At 42.7% G+C, this 21,708-nt stretch overlaps 1 protein-coding gene across 1 annotated transcript in view; it reads right to left on the minus strand.

The window, feature by feature from the left end:
• Positions 1-1,075: 1,075 nt before the first annotated feature.
• Positions 1,076-21,708, minus strand: part of LOC141113587 (myosin-1-like) — an 81,689-nt gene continuing 61,056 nt past the window's right edge. Inside the window, exons 22-39 of the mRNA XM_073606784.1 lie at positions 21,170-21,346; positions 20,603-20,748; positions 20,247-20,337; positions 18,953-19,342; positions 18,245-18,371; positions 17,990-18,108; positions 17,693-17,889; positions 17,322-17,505; positions 17,043-17,208; positions 16,815-16,939; positions 15,482-15,790; positions 15,045-15,248; positions 11,462-11,587; positions 11,021-11,191; positions 6,370-6,474; positions 4,068-4,163; positions 3,836-3,970; positions 1,076-1,188 (exon numbers count right to left, since the gene is read on the minus strand). Coding sequence (XP_073462885.1) covers positions 1,168-1,188; positions 3,836-3,970; positions 4,068-4,163; positions 6,370-6,474; positions 11,021-11,191; positions 11,462-11,587; positions 15,045-15,248; positions 15,482-15,790; positions 16,815-16,939; positions 17,043-17,208; positions 17,322-17,505; positions 17,693-17,889; positions 17,990-18,108; positions 18,245-18,371; positions 18,953-19,342; positions 20,247-20,337; positions 20,603-20,748; positions 21,170-21,346 — 2,889 coding nt within the window. The 3' untranslated portion in view covers positions 1,076-1,167. The remainder of the gene's footprint in view (positions 1,189-3,835; positions 3,971-4,067; positions 4,164-6,369; positions 6,475-11,020; positions 11,192-11,461; positions 11,588-15,044; positions 15,249-15,481; positions 15,791-16,814; positions 16,940-17,042; positions 17,209-17,321; positions 17,506-17,692; positions 17,890-17,989; positions 18,109-18,244; positions 18,372-18,952; positions 19,343-20,246; positions 20,338-20,602; positions 20,749-21,169; positions 21,347-21,708) is intronic.

Here is a 21,708-nt window from a genome sequence, read left to right on the forward strand (position 1 = left end):
CAGTCCTATTCAGAAACCACCAACAATGATGGATGACAGGTTGATGAAGAAGTCCCAGCACCAGCAGTGTGAAAAGGGGTTGAATGCACTCGTCACCGCCAGTGTGTAGAGGCAATCCTGCTTACCAGAGGAAGTTGACTCTCAAATCATAAAGAGTCAGGGAACGCGTATGTGATAAAGATGAGCGTCCTTGTTGTGGCTGGGGTTAGCCTTTAATTGCGTTACATTGTTTATTTATGGTGCTTCCACTCTTCCTGATGATGGGTCAGGGTTAGGGTATAAGGGAATAAAGTTCCCCAACATTTATAGGTGTCTTTCTTCTATGGCCTAGACTGGAAGTACCTATCAGGATCTCCTCTGGATAAATAAATAAATAAATAATCATTTCTTCACCCATTAGGCTATCTCCCTTCTTATTCTATAGGGTCAACAAATCAGTCCTCCTTCATCAGGCATACTTGGGTAAGTATGTAGTTGATCAGTCCTCCTCACTGAGCACACCTAAGGAAGGATGTAGTTGATCGCTCCTTCTCATTGAGCACCATTGGTGAAGGGTGTAGTTGATTGGTCCCCCTCATTGGGCACCATAGGTGAAAGGTGTATTTGATCGGTCCTCCTTATTGGCTACACTAGGGGAGGGATGTAGTTGATCGGTCCTCCTTATTGGGCACACTTGAGGAAGGATGTAGTTGCTTGGTCCTTCTCATTGGGCACCATTGATGAAGGGTGTAGTTGATCAGTCCCCCTCATTGGGCACCATTGGTGAAGGGTGTATTTGATCTATCCTCCTTATTGTGTATACTTGGGGAAGGATGTAGCTGATCAGTCCTCCTCACTGAGCACACTTGGGGAAGGATGAAGTTGATCGGTCCTGCTCATTGAGCACACTTGGGGAAGGATGTAGTGTAGCCCTCACTGTCACCTTGTTGTGAACAGAAATGTTGGGCTTTTCCCCAACCACAAGTGATAAACACTGAACACTCCACATACTGTACTAGCTGCAGGCCTAATGTTTGATTTTCTGCTGGAAAAGATAAAGCGACCCCAACACACAGGGAAGAAGACTCGGAAACACTTACGGGCAAAACTTCTTTATTGTCTACCTTCCTAAAAAGCATCATGAAAAGGGACTGATTTACGCGACCAATGCAGGACTCACATCTTTGTTCAGATATCGCCTTCCTTCCCCTGCAGAGAACAGAGAAAAGTTATTCCTGAAATACCATAATGGACAGCAATACACGGACACATCTTTGAAATGAGGGGGCTAAGCCTTTAAAGGTAAAGTTTCATCTGCTTATACGTTACATTTCCTTTCCTTACAACCTGCTATTGACATTTTTAAATAACACCTTTCTGTTTTCATTACATACCCCATTTTGGACACACTGATGTCATCACTGGTTCTCTGTGCTTCTCTATGCAATGCCTCCTGAAAACAACACAGCACCCTGCCTCAGTTCTCCTCCCAAGAGTCCTGATGTATGCAGTAGCCTAGCTCTTGGGAGGGATTATGCAATTTTTAAAATTCTTTGATGGTTGAGACCCAGCTGGGCATTCCAAGTGAAGTCAGGAGACACTAGTCATCATCAAACCTTAAAGTGGATGTCAACCCGAATTTTTTTTTTATTATATCATACTGTAGAGTATAAAATTTCCTATCATTTGAGTCCAGTCTGGCCACACAGAGTTAATCCATCTCTGAGCAATCCCCTTTTATTGTTCAGTGAGATAAATCTTGACAAACTGAGAAAAACTTTGTCAAATCCTCCCCCTTGCTGTGAATGACAGGTGATTTACATATCTCGTGCACTAGCCTAAAAAATGCATTATTTTTTAATTCCCTCCCACTCCTTTCTTCAGCAGCTTTGCAAGGATTGGCTGTTCCACACCTCACCATGATTTGACATGCTGAAGTCATGTGGTTACTTTTCTGTCTTTTCACTGGATGTTAGAGATCATAGCAGAAGTTCAATGTAAGAAATACACAGGAGAAAATGCATATTGACAAGGGGAGTGTAGAGGTGGGCGGGGCGTCTACTGACATCACGACTCCGCCCACCGAGCTCCAGACAACAGACCCGCCCACAGAATCTGCAGTTTTTCGGGTCTCATAACAGACAGAGGGGAGACATTTGACAGGTAAAGATACATGCAGGAGGCATGTATTACCCTATAGATAACCCCTATGGCAGTAGTTTAGAAAGGATGACGTTGGGTTTACATCCACTTTAACCACTTCAGTGGACAGCTCTGGAAGGATTTGCCCCCTTCCTGACCAGGCCATTTTTTGTGAAATGACACTGTGTCATTTTAACTGACAATTACGCTGTCATGCGATGTTGTATCCGAACAAAATTTATGTTGTTTGTTCAACACAAATAGAGCTTTCTTTTGGTGGTATTTGATCATCTCTGCGGTTTTTATTTTTTGTGCTATAAACAAAAAAAGAGCGACGATTTTGAAAAAAAAACATAATATTTTGTACTTTTTGCTATAATAAATATCCAAAAAAAATGTAAAAAAAAAAACCAAAATTTCTTCATCAGTTTAGGATGATATGTATTCTTCTACATATTTTTGTTAAAAAAAAAAAAAATGCAATAAGCGTATATTGATTGGTTTGCGCAAAAGTTATAGCGTCTACAAAATAGGGGATAGATTTTTGTCATTTTTGTTATTTTTTTTTTTTTACTAATAATGGCGGCGATCTGCTATTTCTATCAGGACTGTGACATTGCGGGTGACAGATCAGACACTTTTGACATTTTTTGGGGACCACTGACATTTATACAGCGATCAGAGCTAAAAATAGCCACTGATTACTGTATAAATGTCACTGGCAGGGAAGGGGTTAACACTAGGGGGTGATCAAGGGGCTAAATGTGTTCCCGCACTGTGTGTTCTAACTGAGAGATGGGAGTGACTAGAGGAGGAGACAGATCGTGTGTTCCTACTTAGTAGGAACACACGATCTGTCTCCTCTCCCCTGACAGAACTGGGATTTGTGTGTTTACACACACACATCTCCATTCTCGTTCTGTCATGAGCGAACGCACCCGCCGCGCGCGCGCATCGGATCCGAGGACGCGCTGCAGGCGGCCTGCAATAGCGTCTTAAAGAGCCGACGTATACCTTCGCCGATTTGTACAGCTATGCCAACCTGCCGCAGTATAACTACGGCAGCTGGTCGGCTAGCGGTTAAATCAGGTTCTCTATGGCACCCAATCTTAATTTTATTGACATCCATACACAAACCCTGAAGAAGGGGACCTTTCCCCCAAAAAGTCTTGGCTGTATCTAATGCTCTTAACCACAAAAAAAATTGAAAACATTTCAAAAGACTTTTTAAATGATATGAACTTTTTTTTAGGCGCTCCTCATTAAAAATCCAAGAACTGATTGGTGGGTGACTGTCAAGAGAAGCGGACGTTCCTAGACATTTGCATGCAGACCACCCTAGGTAACACCCATACATGATATGGAGCCTCAATGATTGAAAGAACTAAAATCCAATTAATGAAAGGGGCGGGCCAGGGATAGTCAGAATGGAGGGAGGAGGGCTAGATGATCCAGGACATGCTCCAGGCCAGAAATGAGATGGTTCTCTATTTGACTTGTTGCAAGCTTCTATTGCATACCATGAGAAACTTACAATGGGCAGTACAGCTGATTCCAACTCACAGCTCTTGTATGAAGGAGAAAGGTAGTGGTCATTCAACCGCCAAAATACATATCAAAAGAGGTGCTGTTGGGCAATATCTACATTAGACTCTGCCTATCTACAGTCAGAATTATTCAATTTGACAATTCCTTTAAATGAATCTTTGCTCACCTTCACACCAAAGTCGCGGCTCTTGGTTCGGAGCTTGTTGAGTTGAGATTCGGCGATGTCGGCCCTCTCCTCCGCTTCATCCAGCTCATGCTGTAGTTTTCTCATTCTTGAAAGTTGGACATTGGTTTGTTCTTCCTAATATGCAACAAACAAATACAGTATTTACGTACAGTTTTTGTCTGCAATCATAGTTTCTAGGAATTAATTTCACCGAATGACTGCAACTACGTACAGATTCCTCTGACTGTCTTTTATAGGACTTGACCTTCGCCTGAAGCTTATCTACTAGGTCTTGCAGGCGGACCACGTTCTTCTTGTCTTCTTCTCCCTGGTCAATAAAAAGGAATAAAATATATGATTATTAAAGATATCTGAACCTTCTATCATCATATAGTGAAGACAACTAGAAGATTAAATGATATCACAAAGTATTATAAGAGGCCACCAGAGAGAGGAACTGGAGAGTAGAAGACACGGAGCTAGGACAGCTTACATATTTGTGCCAGCCACCAACAGGGCCGTGCATAAGGGGGTAACACCGGTCCTCCTGTATGGGACCCAGGCCAGCAGGAGGGCCCAGGCAGCTGTGTGGATCAGTTACAGGCAGAGATGGTGATTGGCACAGCGGAGGGGGAAAATTTCTGGAACCGATCCCTTGTATGGCTCTCTCTGCAGCAGCTGAAAGCTGACTTCTTCTCCTCTCCCTCCCACCGGCTTTCAGCTGCTGCAGAGAGAGATATACAGGCGATAGGTTCCTGTAATTGCCCCACCCCCGACCACCCGCCCTATGCACCATATATTTCCCGCTGCTGGCCAGGCCCCCCTGTGTGCTTCCCCAAGCCCCGCAGTGCTGCCGGCTTCCCTTCTCTCCTTTCCACCGGCAGCTGCAAGTACTCAATAGGATCCTTCAGGATGGAGAGTTGGGGAAGGGTCCAGTTAATATGTCACATTTACCAACTGAAGCATAATAAGCAGTGTTTATTTGGGAGGGGGAGGACTCTTTGATTGGCTGTATGGGTCTCCTGGTTTCTAACAGCAGCCTTGCCCACCATGGCCATCATTCATTTTAGGGACACAGTTTAGAGCGAGAGAGAAGACACAAGGAAATATACCTCTCCCTTTTATATTTATTGTGATGCCATAGCAGCCTGTCTATTTTGTCTTGCTTTCTTCTCGCAATGAACATCTGAACCTTCCATCCTCATATAGTAAGAGCACCAGGAGATTAAATGATGTCAGAGAGTATTAAAGGAGATTGTAGAGGCCACCAGAGCAGAGGAGCTGGAGAGGAGAAGAAGTAGTGCCAGCACAGCTTACATATTGCTGTCACCAGGGCTTTTTTTTTCATCTGGAACACAGTTCCGGGACCTTCAGCACTGAATGTATGTAATGGCAAGGGGTGCTGGGGTATTCTGGAGGGTCTATTGATGCTGGCTACTGGGGGATCTAATGTTCCTGGAGGGGGTCTATTTTTGCATGGCGGAGGTCTATTATTGTTGCTGGCGCAGGGGGGCTTATGTTGCTGGTGGGGTCAGCTGTTGCTGGAGGGATCTACTGTTGAGGGAGGGGTCTTTTGTTGCTGACTGTTGGGAAATCTATTGTTGCTGGAGGGCATCTATTTTTGCGTGGTAGTCTATTGTTGCTGGGGAGGTCTATTGCTGCTGGTGGGGGAACTATTGTTTTTGGTTGGGCTTATGTTGCTGGGGGGGGGGGCAATTCTTGCTGGAAGGGATCTACTGTTGAGAGAATGATCTATTGTTGCTGGCTGCTGGAGAGACTGTGGATGCTGGGCTGATGCTGGGAAATCTGTTGTTGCTGCCAGCGTCTATTGTTGTTGTTTGTCACCACAAAACTAATAAATGATACTTGGTTCTGTATTCTCTAAAAGGGGCGGTACTGGGAGGTGGGTAGGGGGTGGAAGCAAGGCATGTTGCTCAGAGGTGGGTAGGGGGCAGAGACAAGAAGCGACTCAGAAGAGAGGAGTTCCCGCACCTAGTCTCTGAGAAAAAAAAACCTTGGATGTCACCTACCAAGCTAGGTCATCACTGATTATTGTGACACAGTGGAGAGGGAAGAAGAAAGATGCAAGGAAATATACTTCTCCCTTTTAAATCTATTGTGCTGCCATAGCAGCATGTCTATTTTGTCTTGCTTTATCATGTTTCTCTTTACCCCCCCTCTTCTCATTTTGCCTCTAGTTAGCATAGTCTGTAGACATTCCCTACCTTACTCTGCTGTATAGATACTTTAGTTTTACCACTGCAGCGACAGGGCTTAGGAAAGTCATTGTCTTCTTACACTTCTAAAGACTGGAAAAATATCCTCTGCACTTATCTGAAATAAAGCTCCGATGGATTCAACTTATTTGCCTTATTGACAAACTAAGTTGCCTGTAGATTGTCAGTAAGTGGCCATATAGGGTCTTAGGACCCATCCACATCAATAGATGGCCAATTATTAATGGAGAATTGTAGAAGTGTGTAACTAATGTGCAAAATATATAAGAAAAGACTGAAATTTATCAGCTGTCATACCTGATAGAGCACTTCTTTGAGTTTACGATCCACCTTCCTGTACGCCTTTGTGTTTTCGCTGCTCTGCTTCTGTTCTGCCTCCAGCTCATTTTCCAGTTCGCGAACCTGTGAGAGTCACATGACCAAACTTTGTTTGTTACAAATATTTCAGCATTTTATCTCCTATAGAGTCCCAGCAAGGAAATTTGAGTTTTATTAATAGTAAAAGAAGCGGAGATTTGGACAGGGAGGATGGCGTCCTGACAGACAAGACCCACAAGGGGAGATCACAGGAAGAGGGTGTAGGCCACTTATTTCTTCTGACTGTGTATTTAAAGGACCAAGAAGGGCGGCCCTAAGGCTCATGCCATCTATTGCAGTGATCCTTGTGATTCTTGCTTACACAGCTCACTGAACATTGCACCATTTTCTTATTTACCTTTTGACAAACATTTGAATATATATTCTCCTATCCATACCCCTGACGAAGGGCTTGAACCTGAAACGCATCGGGTAGCGAAGAGTTTTGTTCGGACATTGAAGAGTAACACTATGCTAATACATTTTTGTATGCTTGCAATGATTTCACTATATGCTCTTTTTGTTTTTTTTTGTGTCTTGGTTTTAACTGATCCTCACATTTCATATGTATCAATAAACTTTCTCCTATATTAGTGGTGTTATTGCCGTTAAAATCCCATATAGGGGGTATTTCCTTCTTTCCATTTGGCCAGGTAAAGGACTGGGGCCAGAATGGAGCCCAATATTTCAGAATCGGGGGGGGGGGGGGGGTTCCTTGCTCATTATTCTTTAGCCAAATAACATGTTTTTCACCTTAAATTTTTCTGCCATTCAAAAAATTTCTAAGGCTGGGCAGGGGCGTCGCTAGGGGGTGGCTTTTGGGGCTATAGCCCCGAATCTGAGGCCAATAGCCCCGAGTCTCTGCAGGGGTCCCCAAAGGGGAGGGGAGGCTCTCTAGGGACCCTTATGTAAGTGGGGGGCTCTCTGGGGACCCGGAAGCAAGGGAGGGGCTCTCTGGGGACCCTGATTTTAAGGCAGAGGCTCTCTAAAGACCCAGATTTAAGGGGGAGGCTCTCTGGGGACCCTAATGTAAGGGGGGCTCTCTGGGAACCCTGATGTAAATGGGGGGCCCTCTGGGTACCCCGATGAAAGGGGGAGGCTCTCTGAGGATCTGATGTAAGGAGGAGGCTCTCTGGGGACCCTGATGTAAGGGGGGCTCTCTGGGGACCCTGATGTAAGGGGGGACTCTCTGGGGACCCTGATGTAAGGGGGCTCTCTGGGGACCCTGATGTAAGTGGGGGCTCTCTGGGGACCCTGATGTAAGTGGGGGCTCTCTGGGGATATATATACACACACATGTAAATTTCTGTATATACATGTGTATGCCCGTCTAAGTGTATGACTTTCTTTACTACGCTGCTATGGGCTCTAGCCCCAGATCTTTTGTAGACCTAGCAACGCCCCTGAGGCTGGGTGTCTAAACCTAATACATGTTTTGAATTATTTTGGATGGAGTGTGGAAGGGATAGAAAACTTCAGATCCCCGATAGGGAGATTCACCTTTTCTGTCTGTATTGGTGACCATTGTTAGCAGAAGACAAAGTGATGGGAAATCCAAACTTTTGAGTTGTCACCAGAACAGGAATAGAGGGGAAGTCTTCTAATAGGGACATACAGTACCATGTCTATTCTAAAATGAAGGATTTTTATTTGTCTGTTAAAAATCTTTTTTTGACAATATACAAAAAGCTGCTCATATGAAGTTTACAATCCCAGCATCTGCCAGGTGCCACGATGAATGAAATCCTCTGCACAAGCCTGGCAGTTATGTAGTTCCAGCCTAGACAGTCAAGATGGCTGAAGATCCTGAACCTGGAAGAAGACTGGGTTTGGGATGTCAGTGAAGGAGTTTGTGGACAACCCATTGCTGGAGGGGAAGGGAGTATAGTTTTGCTTTTTTAACTGTCCAAAATCTGAGGAGCACATAGAGGATGGTGGGAAAATACATTCTTCACAGTGCAGATGAAGAGCTTTATGGTAATTCCGCAAATTATTTCACTTTGTTAGAATAGTACGACAAAAAAAAAAAAAATTATATATATATACCATGAAGAACCTGAAAAGCTCACTTATAATTCGGACCCAGAAATCTTTCAATTAAATGATTCCCAGAGTTGCGGTTTGTGGCCTGCTTCAGTTACAACAAGATGTTTTGTAGACCATACCTCACACCTCATTAGACTGCAGGGTTATAGTAAAAACAGTTGATCTTTATCTTAAGATTAAACTGGACCTAAAATAAAAAATGTAAGATTTGCTATGTTAAAGGGAACATTTAGAAATGTTAATTGAGCCTACGCAGTACCCAGAAATTATTATTATTATACAGGATTTATATAGCGCTGTTTGCGCAGCGCTTTACAATGTAGGGAGACACTACACCAACAGTACAATTCAAAACAAGGGTTAGAGGAGCCCTGCTCCTTCGAGCTTACACTCTAAGAGGGACTGGTGAAACAAAAGGTAGAGACTGTGATGGATGAACTGATGAGAGGGGTAGAAGATTTGGTTGTTAGCTGGAGGCAGGATAGGCCTCCCTGAAGGGATGAGTTTCCAGGGATCGCCTAAAAGTGGACAGAGTAGGAGATAACGGGACAGATTGGGGTAGTGAGTTCCATCGGATGGGAGAGGCTCTGGAGAAGTCCTGGAGATGGGCATGGGAGGAGGAGACAAGGGAGCTAGAGAGCAGAAGGTCTTGGGAGGAGCAGAGAGGACGGTTTGGGTGATATTTGGAGAGAAGATTGGTGATGTAGCTCGGGGCAGAATTGTATCTTATTGTTAGTGTTTTGAATTTTATTCGTTGGGCAATGAGAAGCCAGTGGAGGGATTGGCAGAGAGGAGTGGCGGACACTGCACGGTTGGTAAGGTGGATGAGCCTGGCAGCGGCATTTATGATAAGCGCTGCGTAAACTGTCAGCGCTATATAAATCCTGTATAATAATAATAATAATAGACTGAAGAAGGGATAACTTTCGGAGAGGCAGGCAAATGAGGAGGGAGTTACAATAGTCAAGGCGAGAGAGAGATAACAAGGGAGTGAATAAGTTGCTTAGTGGTCTCAACGGTTAGAAAGGGGCGTATTTTGAAGATGTTTTACCGAGGTGAAGTCTACAAGATTTGGACAGTGATTGGATTAGGGGCTGAAAGGACAGGTCACAGTCTAGGATTACACCTAGTACCCTGGCATGAGAGGAGGGACTGATGGTTGCATTATTGATCTTGTTGGAGAAGTCAGGGGAGGGGGCACGGGCTGGAAGAAAAATTATGAGCTCGGTTTTAGAAAGATTGAGTTTGAGGAAGTGGTGTGACATTCATGCTGATATGTCAGTTAGTAAATTAGTAATGTGAGAGGAGACTGAAGGAGTGAGGTGAGGAGTAGAGAGATAGATGTGTGTGTCGTCAGCATAGAGTTGGTATTGGAAGCCATGGCAGTTTATTAACAGACCAAGGGAGCAGGTGTAAATGGAGAAGAGAAGGGGTCAGAGGTCAGAACCTTGAGGTAACCCTATAGAAAGAGGAAGTGGAGAGAAGGAAACAGAGTTATAGGACACATTGAAGGAGCACCAGGAGAGAGCAGAGTCTTGAAGGCCAACAGGACCTGCAGTGCAAGGATTTCCCTGCTTCTCTTTTACTCACTTCATGGATCTGTGCTTCCTCCACCTCTATCATTACCCATTAGTTATCAGGGATATACGTAAGCAAGGCCCTGCTCTTCTACCAAGATGGCTTCCTTCAAACAGGGATACAGTGCAGAACAAGGCATGATAAGTCAGTCAGGGCCGTCTTTAATATTGATTGGACCCTGGGCAAACCTTTTCTTGGGGCCTCCCATGTAGTTTTGCTCTCCACCTGCTCTGAGACATACAATAAATAGCAGCTAAACTCAAAATCAGTTTACTGAATCAGATCAGGCAGCTATTGTGATTGGTTGCCAGAGGTTACAATGTACCATTACCGTTCACTGATTGGTTGCTAGATGTTACAGCACACATTACGGCTCACTGATTAGTTGCTAGAGGTTACAGCACATGATTTCTGCTTGTTGATTGGTTGCTAGAGATTACTGTGGATATGACCTCAGGGAGGCATGATATACATATCAATGCCGCCGGCCGCCCCTATTTACATATGAATTCAGTTTCTATTTACATATGAATGCCGGCAATTTACATGTAAACACAGGGTCTGCAGGTGATTCATCTTTACACAACAATAGGGCAGAATGGGCAGCATTAGTAGCAGCACTTCATACTGAGATATTGGGACACAGCACAGGACTAAAACCTCAAGGGACGAGGGAATTTAAACCAGGATAGTTGGCAAATATGAGGCTGCTGCTTTAGGTCCCACAACAATGACAGGGCCCAGGGCAGCTGCCCCTTTTGCCCTGCCTTAAAAACGGTCCTGAAGTCAGTAACTGGGAAAAAAAATCAGCTGCAGGGAATGCACGGACAATACTAGTAGCTAGCCCTTTGACCTCTGCTTGCTTTTTAGGCCCAGCTTCCTCAATTCAGGTGTATGTTTTATATTAATAAAATGTTCAGAGTTAAACTCAGAGTCAGTTTAGAAACCTGGGTGCTGTTCCACTCACCCTGGCCTCTAGTTTCTGCAGCTGTTTCTTGCCACCTTTCAATGCCAACTGCTCAGCTTCATCAAGTCGATTTTGAAGGTCCTTCACTGTTTGCTCCATGTTCTTCTTCATCCTCTCCAGGTGAGCGCTGGTGTCCTGTTCCTTCTTAAGCTCCTCCGCCATCATGGCAGCCTGAAGGGAACAAAAGAATAACGTGGTTAAACCTTATTTCATACTAGAAAGGGGAAAGACGGTATCATAGACTTTGAGTAGAGGACCTTGTCATTTGTGAACAAAAGAATTTCATTGAAGCTATTGTTAAAATTGTATAGTGTACAGGCACAGAGTTGGCTATACGAAACATGAACGAGTGTTTGGAAGGTCTTTACCTGCTAGTCAACATCCTCTTATTGTTCATATCAGCATATAGACATAAGACAGAGGATTTTTACAATATCTTACATCTGTGATGGCTTTCTTGGCCTTCTCTTCTGCGTTCCGCATCTCCTGGATGGCCTCCTCCACCTCACTCTGGAGCTGGCTGACATCCCCCTCCAATTTCTTCTTGGCGTTAATCAGACCCGTGTTCTAAATTTTTAAGACACATTCATATGGTTACTAGAGAGCTACAGGTACATAGGTAGGACATACTCTATATATGTATTTGAGTAACATAGGCAATGGGGCAGACAAGAACGTAACTGAAAAGTTAGTTAAACATTATTGAATACTTAAGAAGATACACATTGTAATTGAGGGGAATAGATGGAAAATTTATTTTCAAAGTTCACAAATCTGGCAGTTTTTTTCTCTATGAGAACAGAATCTTGACAGCTTACTAGCTACTTACTGTAAGCACACTGCAGATCTTTCTAATGCCGCATACACACGATCAGAAATTCGGCCAGCAAAAGACAGATGAGAGCTTTTGGTCGGAAAATGCGACAGTGTGTATGCTCCATCGGAGTTTTGCTGGCCAAATTCCAGCCAGCAAAAGATTGAGAGCAGGTTCTCAATTTTTCGGTCGGAAAAAGTTCCTATCCGAAAATGCGATCGTCTGTAGCAATTCCGATGCGCAAAATTTCTATGCATGCTCAGAAACAATTTGACGCATGCTCGGAAGCATTGAACTTCCTTTCCTCGTTGTAGTGTTGTACGTCACCGCGTTCTTGACAGTCGTAAGTTCAGCGAACTTTTGTGTGTATGCAAGCCAAGCTTGAGAGGAATCCCGTCGGAAAAGCCGTCATATCTTTTTCCGACCAAAATCCCGATCATGTGTACGCGGCATTAGATGTTGGAAGCTGAGTAAAGACTTCAGAGTCTTTGTTGTGTTCTTTGTTGGTCTTTTAGAATTAATAAGTTCATAATGAAAGCAGATAAAGAGGTCAGTGGTGGCTTTTTTAGCTTTTTTAGCTATTTTACTGCTTGTTAAGAATATGTAAATAGTTAAATGTCAATAGTCTGAGCACAGGTGCACTTTAAGGTAACCAGAAAGGACATATAGGCAACCCTTGTGGTTGTAAAAATTAAGATTTAATTTTCAACTTCTGAGGATTCTTTACTTTAACAGGTGTGACATTTACAGTAGTCTTTAATAGAAACTGATGTGAAGCAAATAAGCACATAAACAATTTTAAAATGGAAAAGGTTTTGTAGCACCCTCGTAGATAAGCTGCTAGGGTGATAGGTAAATGTAGTTCTTTTAGGCTCCTCTGTAATCATTGGAGCAGCTGTTGGGCTGTTCTGTGTCTCACAGGGTGCAGATTGGATTGTTTCCACCTGCATTCTAGAGGCTTCTAGAACATAAAGGGTTGGAAAGTCAAATGAGCAGCCTGAATATTTATGGTGCTTCAGCCAATCCCTGGGGAGGTGTGTCCATTAGGTGGTTAGAGAGGGACAAAAGAAGTCTGTGGCCTGTAGCAGACTGGGAATTTGAGAAATCCCCAGTGAGAGGGGCTCTGCCCCTCTGAGGCAGTTTTGCTGGAGTTTGCTGATGTTCAACGAGGTCCCAGCTGTGGCTGAACTGGGGGGGCTATTCCTACTCTCCTTTTATCCAAGTAGTTATCTAAGCAGTCTCCCCTAAGGATCTGGTCTGGAGGACTCATTGAAGACTGCTAGGTGGCAGCTGGAAGGTGTGCAGCTCTCCTGTGGCATTGTGAGTATGAACCCCTCCTTTACTGAAGAGTGTCTGGTGGAATATAGGAACTGACTTGAACCATTGTCTTGAACCATAGAGATGTCTGAAGGAAACTGTGGAGTTACACTGTCCTGGAGAGACACTGTGAAAAAAGACCTGATCTCAAGATCTAAGTGACTGTGTGCTGTTTTGAAGGATAAGTGCCAGCAGTAGCTCTTTCTGAGACAGCTCTTACAGCAGAAAAATAGGTATATGTAGATGTTGTATCTTAAATTCACTTTTTGTAGGTTTAGGGGAGCCTTTCTCAACCTTTTTACCCCACAGGAACACTTTAAATCATTTTTAAGTCTCAGGAAACATCTGTTAAAATTGGCCCTTACATTGGTGGTCAGTAGAGCTAAGTTGGGCATCTTCTGAACTCATCTTTTTTTTTTTTTTTTTTTTTTTATTCCACAAAATATTTTATTGGAAAAGAAAGCAAGAGGTTTCACAGTATGCATGGACCCAATGGCCTAGAGTATCACATAAGTGCAACAAAAACAATCAACCATCATATCATGTTGCGAAAACCACAAATATCAAAGTGCGAAGATAAACAAATGCCCTTAGTAATCCAAAGCCTCAATAGTAAAAGGCATTGTAACGCCTTTATTCAAAGTTTCTGATCACAATGTATAACCATGAAACTGGAAAAAACTATAGATGGTGTATATTGAGCTGGAATCTTGTAACCATAGATCAGGGGAAAAAATAAGCCCCAGGGGTCAAGAGAGGGGAAATTGCTACATGGGTAAATGAGTGGGCATGGTATCAGCAGTTTAGATGTGCATCACAAGGGTTGCCGGGCCAGGTGGCAGCCCCAGGTGGGGTTATTAGTAGGACTACTGGAATAATAACGGGGGGAGAGACAAAATAGTGGGAAAGAACAAAAGAAAAAAAAAGCAAGAAAGAAAGAAAGAAAGAAAGAAAGAAAAAAAGAAAATGGGAGGGGGAAGTGGACAGGGGGCAAAGAAGGTAAGAGAACTGAAGAGGGTCCCCCCCACCCCCTCCACCACACCGCAATCCCCCATGGTTAAGGCCAGAAGGGTCTCAGGTCTGAACTCATCTCTTACTCAGACTACTTTTTTGTACTCCAATGCTCCCGTGAGCTGTGGGGTGGGGGATTGAACTACAAAAAAATGGGAGTTCGGAGTTTGGATTAGAGGTAAACTGGAGGACAGCCTAGCTATGGTTAATGAGAAGAGCACCCCCTTACAGTGCTGGTTACAATTCTACCCTTACCAATGGCTAAAAAGATAATTGTTGCCATGCAGCTACTGCTGCCAAGTGGCATTGGACACAGAACTATTCAGGCACCATCAGATGGCAGGTCAATCAGCCACAGCTCAACATACCCTTAGCAACGTCTGAAGGAACCCGAGGGTTTCACAGAACCCTGCCTGAGAATGGCTGGTTTCGTTTGATGGATTTGTGTATTTTTGATGGTGCTATACATCTTTCTTCTTAGAATAATTGGTACAGACCTTAGTGCTAGAAATGTTTGGTAGAATCAGCCCATCAGTGTTGAAATGTGACAGAACTTGGCAGCAGTGTGGTACATGAATGGTGGGGACCTGTATGTCAATCCAATTGATTGGTTTATACTTTTAGTGAAAAACCAGGGCATCTACCTCCTTGGTTAATAACATAGAGGAGTTATAAGGCAAGAAGAACTTAAAATAAATAATTTATAAGAGTAGACTGGGAAAGTCACTTATCATGTAACAGGGTTTCAGCGCATTCTAGGATATCGTTAAATAAGGCAAACAAAATTGCTTATCTAGACATGGCGACACCAAACACATGTATGTCCAAAGTCTGCACAGGTCTACATCTGGCCTGACATGACCCCTCTAGGCTGGACTGTACCTGGCTGTGAAGGAGCTGCACTCGCTCTGTGACATCCAGGAGTTCTTGTTCTGCCAGTTTTCTGACTCTTTCTGTTTGCTCCAGAGCATTTCGAAGCTCCTCAATTTCCGTCTGCTGTAAGTTATTCCTACGTTCAGCTAATGCCAGATTCTCTTTAAGGTCCTCATGCGCATGGGCCAGATCATCAAGTTGTATTTGCAAGTCCTGTGATAAAAACACATTTTTACCCAAAATATTTTCTATTGTACAACCATTTACCTAGTAGGGCAGTCAACAATACAAAATAATATTATTATTAGAGCCTCTGAACACATAGGCAAAGATCTCTTGTTACATTTGGTCATAAAATGTTCAACTTTTACAACATTTTATCAAGATACATTGCTCTAAAATCACATCACATTGTACAAATAGAGAATATGGCTGTTATTGCTGACCTTGAGCTGGGCCTGCAGGTTCTTCAGCTGTTTCTGACTCTCAGCCACCTGCCGGTTGGCATGGCCCAGCTGCAGCTCCATCTCATTGAGGTCTCCTTCCATCTTTTTCTTAGCTCTCAGGGCATCATTCCTACTCCTGACCTCAGACTCCAGAGTGCTGTTCAGGGCATCAATGGTCCTCTGAGTGTTTCGCTTCAGCTGGTCAATCTCTTCGTCCTTCTCAGCAATTTTCCTGTCCACCTCTGACTTCACCTGGTTCAGTTCCAACTGGATACGAAGTATTTTGGATTCTTCATGTTCAAGACTTCCCTGAATAAAGAATTTATTTTGTCAGTGTGGATTATTTTATAGTGACCTGGATGATGCAGCTTCAAAAGGTTTGTGGATTTAGAGTGTAGATGTACTTTGTAGTTAGAAAATATTAAAAGATTAGGTTTGAGGGTCATAGCAAGACACTGGATGCAGAAGTCAACAGGTAAAAATACATGCAAACCATGGAGGCGGGGTCAAAAGGTAAAAATACATTCAGACTTGGATTAACTCAAAACCCTTGCAGCAATAAGTGGACCATGTCCTTTATTTGAAAAAAAGATTTCTGGAACTTACATTATTATTTGTAGCGATGAATACATTTCACAAAATCTCAAAAATTTCAAATCACTTTGAAGTCAATGGAGGGACCAATTTTGATGATCACTCGTTGCCATTTGGAGGGCTGTTTGAAAATTATTTATTACATAAAGCTTCCACAAGCCCCTCTGAGGGTTTGTTGGCTTGTTTTGAAGTAGTTTGCTGTTACTTGAAGTGTTTTGGGCAATAGGTGTTAAAAAGGTACAAAACTAGCACCTTAAAAATGTAAAAGATGGTAAACTGTAGGGATTTTTTAAGATCTACAGTATGATGTATTATCTCTTTACATTTTGAAGGCGTTGTTACACCAAAAACAAACAAAAGGACTCCCTTTCTGGAGATATGGGGGGACTTTCCATGCAAATCTGTTGACAACAGCTTGTCTAGCAGCCCTCCAAAGGGCAAAAGTGACCATAGCAATAGTCTCCTGTAGACCTCAAGACATAATTTGAGCTTCAAACAAATTTGAAATCTCAACACTAATAACTAAATTAGCAGTTTTATTTTGTAGGCTTGTGTGGATGTCTACAAATTGGTAACATGGCCACCTTAACATTGTAGGTATTTTATAATGGGCTCTTCTGGGCTGCATGTGGTCCAACATCTCTTTTGTGCCACAAAACTACTGAATAACTAGATTCTTTTGCTCTATAAAACAAAGTCGGGTTAATAATCTATGCACCAGAATATCCATCGTACATACCTCGGCTTCCTCCAGAGCAGATGCCAGGTCAACTTTTTCTTGCTCCACCTGTTTCTTAGCTTTCTCCAGCTCACTGGCGGTCTTTGCTGTCTCTCCGACCTGATCAGTGAGGTCTGATATTTCCTCTGCAGTAATGACAGAATTCAGGAAGATTAATATCACGTTCTACACCATCCAAAGTCTGAAACTGCAGAGCTTCTGGGTTTACTGAGCAAAACTGAAACATACGTTGAAGATTCTTGTTCTCTCGCTTTACTGTTTCCAGCTGATCCAGGACCATCTCATAGGCATTACGCAGTTTGAAAAGTTCCGTGCTCAGACTTCTCGATTCCTTCAGAGAGAGCTCCAGCTCAGTCTGGCACTCCTCACATTTTTGCCTCCACTCACCTATAACCTGGAGCAGAGAAGTGGCCATTACTTGGGGACTAACCATTTTAGATCGTTTACATTTTCCTTCTCTTGGTTAAATTATAACTATTATACTCAATAAGCAATATGAGAAAATACCCTATCAAAGTTCCTTTGCTTTTTGTCTAAAGCTGCTGCTGCTGCGTTTGACCTCTCCACATCAATCATTAGGTCATCAACTTCCATCTGCAGCCTTTGTTTGGTCTTCTCTAGAGATGAACATTTGGAATTGAGTGCTTCAACGTGTTCTTCTGCTTCCTGTAGACGCTGAGCAAGTTTTTTCCTATGGTATAGAGGTATAGAAGAATGACACAGTCCCCCAATAATAAAACTACCTCTAACCAAGTCAGAACTAATGTACGTAAGTCAACACAAATCATGGTTGTCCTGCAAATAACTTATGTACATATAGATAATTGTTATGCTGGTTTAGGTTTCAAATGTTTTTTATTGGTAACATTGTTACTTACTTAGCTTCCTCTAGCTCCTCCGTACGCTGGATGGCATCAGTTTCATACTTGGTTCTCCATGTTGCAACCTCATTGTTGGCTTTTGATAATGTGCGCTGTAACTCTGCTTTGGCCTCTTGTTCCTCGTCATACTGTTCACGCAGAAGATCGCAGTCATGGCGAGCAGATTGGAGAGCATGGGCAAGGGCACTTTTAGCCTGATAAAAATAAATAAATAAGCAAATGACATAGTATTTTTTTATTTTAAATCCTGATTTGGGTGTCTTCACATTCGATGGGTGGTCCATCGTAACCTACTTTTGTTTCATCCTCCAGCAGTCTTTTGAAGTCCTCGATCTGTTGGGTAAAGGTCACTTTGCCTCGGGTGAGCTGAGAAATCAATGCTTCTCTCTCTTCCACCACATGAGTTAGTTCACCTATGGGAATAAGAACAAAAACATTAACTTTTGTAAAGAATTTACATAAATGTAAAAGAAAAAAAAATTGTTCAACAAAAAAAAAATTGGGCACTGAAAAAATCATATATTTCTGAATGTTTTTGCATAGACAAACCATGTTCATTCTGTAGACGAGCTTTTTGGGTTGTGAGGTCATTCATAAGTCGAATGTTCTCCTCGTTCTGAGCCTTTATCTCAGAGAGTTGGTCTTCCAGCACCCGACACATCTTCTCTAGGTTGGCCTAAATTAAGAATAAAATGAATAAACAATTTGGACTTATCAGGTGTTGCCATATTTGTAATATTATCACTTTTTTACAACATTTCAACATTAGGAAATCAATACTTGACTTTTAAGTATCAAGACATAGACCAGCTTTGGGTAGAAATACTATCTTTTTACTCAACTGTGGTGGGAATGACCATCTTTGTTTAGTGACTGATGATATTGCTTGGCTCATACATAGAGAATACCCATCAGACTTCCTTCCGGCTGTACTATAAACATGTCTATTATATGTTTACAAAACTCAAGTGGCCTGCACAGAGCCTTAACCTCAACTCTACAGAACACCTCTGGGATGAATTGGAATCCCAATTTTGAGTCAGGTTTTCTTGTCCAATATCAGTACCTGGTCTCATAAATGGGATGACATTCCCACAGACACATTCCAAAGTTTTGCAGAAACACTGCTCACAACATGGGAGGCTGTTACAGCCACAAATGCAGGGACAACTCCAAATTAATGGCCATGGTTTATTAATATGATGTCCAACAAACTCACATAAGTGTTATAGTCTGGACGCCATCTGTGTTCCTCACCTTAGACTTGGCCACAGCTTCCATGTTCCCGGCAAGATCATCAACCTCCATCTTCAGTTCGGTCTTTTCCTTCTCTAGCTTCTGCTTGACACGCTGGAGGTTTTCAATCTGCTCTCCCAGCTCCGCCATCCCGTCAGCTTGTTTCTTCCGCAAAGCGGCCACAACCGATTCATGCTGCAGTGTGGCCTCTTCTAGGTCCCGCCGCATCTTATGGAATTCAGCTTCCCTCTTTTTATTCATTTCCACTTGGACAGCGCTCGCCCCACCAGCTTCTTCCAACCTCTCACTGATATCTTCCAGTTCTCTGGACAATTCTGCTCTCTGCTTCTCAATCTTAGCCCGAGCCGCTCGCTCCGATTCAATCTCTTCATGCAGCTCTTCATTGCTGGCCTGAAGAAAAGGAAATATGTACATTAATGGAAATTAAAGCAGTGTAACTGACTTTCTAGCTCATTGTTTTCCTAAGTGTTTTTTGTGTATCACCATGGATTTCTGAATGAAAATGCTGTATTTGGATTCTAAAAAAGTTGTGACTGTAATACATGACCAATCAAAGATGTTACAGTAGTATGTAACCAACCAAAATTGGGCAATTATTTTTTTTAGATCAGTGGACTCCAAACTGCGGCCTGCGAGCTGAATGTGGCGCTTTGTTTACCTTTATCTGGCCCTTGGGGTACCATGCCATCCACTGTCACCTATAATGGGGCACCATCCCTTCCACTGACACCAATGATGGGGCAGTATTCCTCCCACTGGCACCAATGATGGGGCAACACCTTCCACTGATACCAATGATGGGGCACTATACCTCCCACTGATACCAATGATGGGGCACCATTCCTCCCATAGACATAAATGACAGGGCACCATTCCTACCTTGAATACCAAGAATAGGGCACCATTCCTTCCACTGATACCACTAATAGGGCACTATTCCTCACCTAAACCAATGATGGAGCACTGTTTGTTCTCACCAACACCATGGTGTTTTCTAATCCCAGTGGCCCCAGCCTGAACCCTAAAAGCTTCAAGGTCAGTAAACTGTCCCTTTGTTCAGAAAGTTTGGAGACCCCTGTTGCATGGATTCACAGGAGTCCATTACAGGTGAATGTGACAACTACTACTAGATATTGTTGTTTTTGTTTTTATGCATCACTGCTGATTTTCTTGTAGGAAAAACAAAGGCACATTTGCAAATGGTCCATGTGCCATGGCTCTTGTGATGTAGGGGATTATAAATATCTAAATAAAAGGAACCCATACAATTCCATGAAGAAAAGAAACAGCATACCAGAAGCTCCTTAATTTTTTTCTGCAGTTGGACATTGACACTTTGTTCATCTTCTATTCTTCTCTGGAGCTCCGATACTTCAAAGTCCTTCCTATAAAATTAGATGGGTAAACTGTAACATTAATCTTGTCAGTTTGTGAAAAGATTGGGTTAATATTCACAATAACTAAGCTTTGTTGTTCAGATGGGAATTACCAGAGCTAAAAAGCATCCAAGTCTTGAATTACTGTCAAAGTCCTCTTAAAGGTTTACAAAAACTAGAACACATTCTGATCTCTATCTGAGGATTTATACAACTTTCTTTTGGAAAAAAAATATTTGCTCAAATTACTTAAGTATAAAAAATGTTTTCATACTTTTTAACTCTTTCTTCTGAATTCACTTTGTCATTCTCCAGATCCATTGTGGTCTCCTGACAAAGCTTTAGATCTCCCTCTAGTTTCCTTTTGATTCTTTCCAGGTCAACCCTTAACTTCTTCTCCTGCTCCAGAGTCCCTTCAAGCTGGAAAACAAAACACATCACTGTGACATTATTTTTCTGTATTTCTTAGAGATATAAATACTTTCATTTTAATATTTATTTGGCTGTTTGTTGTACCAATGCTGGTCTGGGTCAAAATGTGAAAGATTACAAATACAGCCCAGACTGTGTAGCTCAGTGGTTCTCAACTCCAGTCCTCGGGACCCACCAACAGGCCAGATTTTAAGTATTACCTTGGGGAGTTGCAGACTAGAATACTGCAATCACTGAGCAGCAAGTGATATCACCTGTGATGTATTTCAGCTATCTTGCAAAGATGGCCTGTTGGTGGGTCCTGAGGACTGGAGTTGAGAACCACTGGTGTAGCTGAATCAAATATATCGGTAATACGCTGAGATTTGATGTTTTGGTTTCCATATTACATAAACTTGTGATCACTTACATCATCCACTTGCTGCTCCAGTTTGAGCTTTATTTTGGTGAGGGAGTTGACCTTGTCCTCTTCAGCCTGAAGGTCATCCAGAGTCTGTTGATGAGCCTCCTGTAGAGCTTTCTTTTCTTTGGTGAGCTTCACAATAGTTTCATCCAGGGCAGCCATCTCTTCAGTCAAGTTCTTCACCTGAAGGGAAATGACAATTGCCACAAAAATGGGTTGAAACCATTGTCAATTCACCTCTCCCAACAGTAAGTCCAAAAAAAATAAGATAAGTAAGATTCGATCTGAAATATTGTTTTTTGGTGTTCAGCCAATGGGTGTACCAAATGGGGTGTTCTCCAGACCGCTAAGACAAACTTACAGTTGCAACAGGAAGTCATACCAGACTTGAAGGGTCTGGTATTGAATTTGGTTTGGTGGAAACCCCACAACATTAATCTCTCTTAATATTCATACAGTACCACACCCCCATCTAAGATAAGAGTCTGTTTATTTTTTGGGGTGTCAGGAATGTGTAACCCTCCTGTTCCACGACAACTTCTGAT

The sequence above is a fragment of the Aquarana catesbeiana genome, linkage group LG12 (genome assembly GCF_042186555.1).
Source record: "Aquarana catesbeiana isolate 2022-GZ linkage group LG12, ASM4218655v1, whole genome shotgun sequence".
Lineage (NCBI taxonomy): Eukaryota > Metazoa > Chordata > Amphibia > Anura > Ranidae > Aquarana > Aquarana catesbeiana.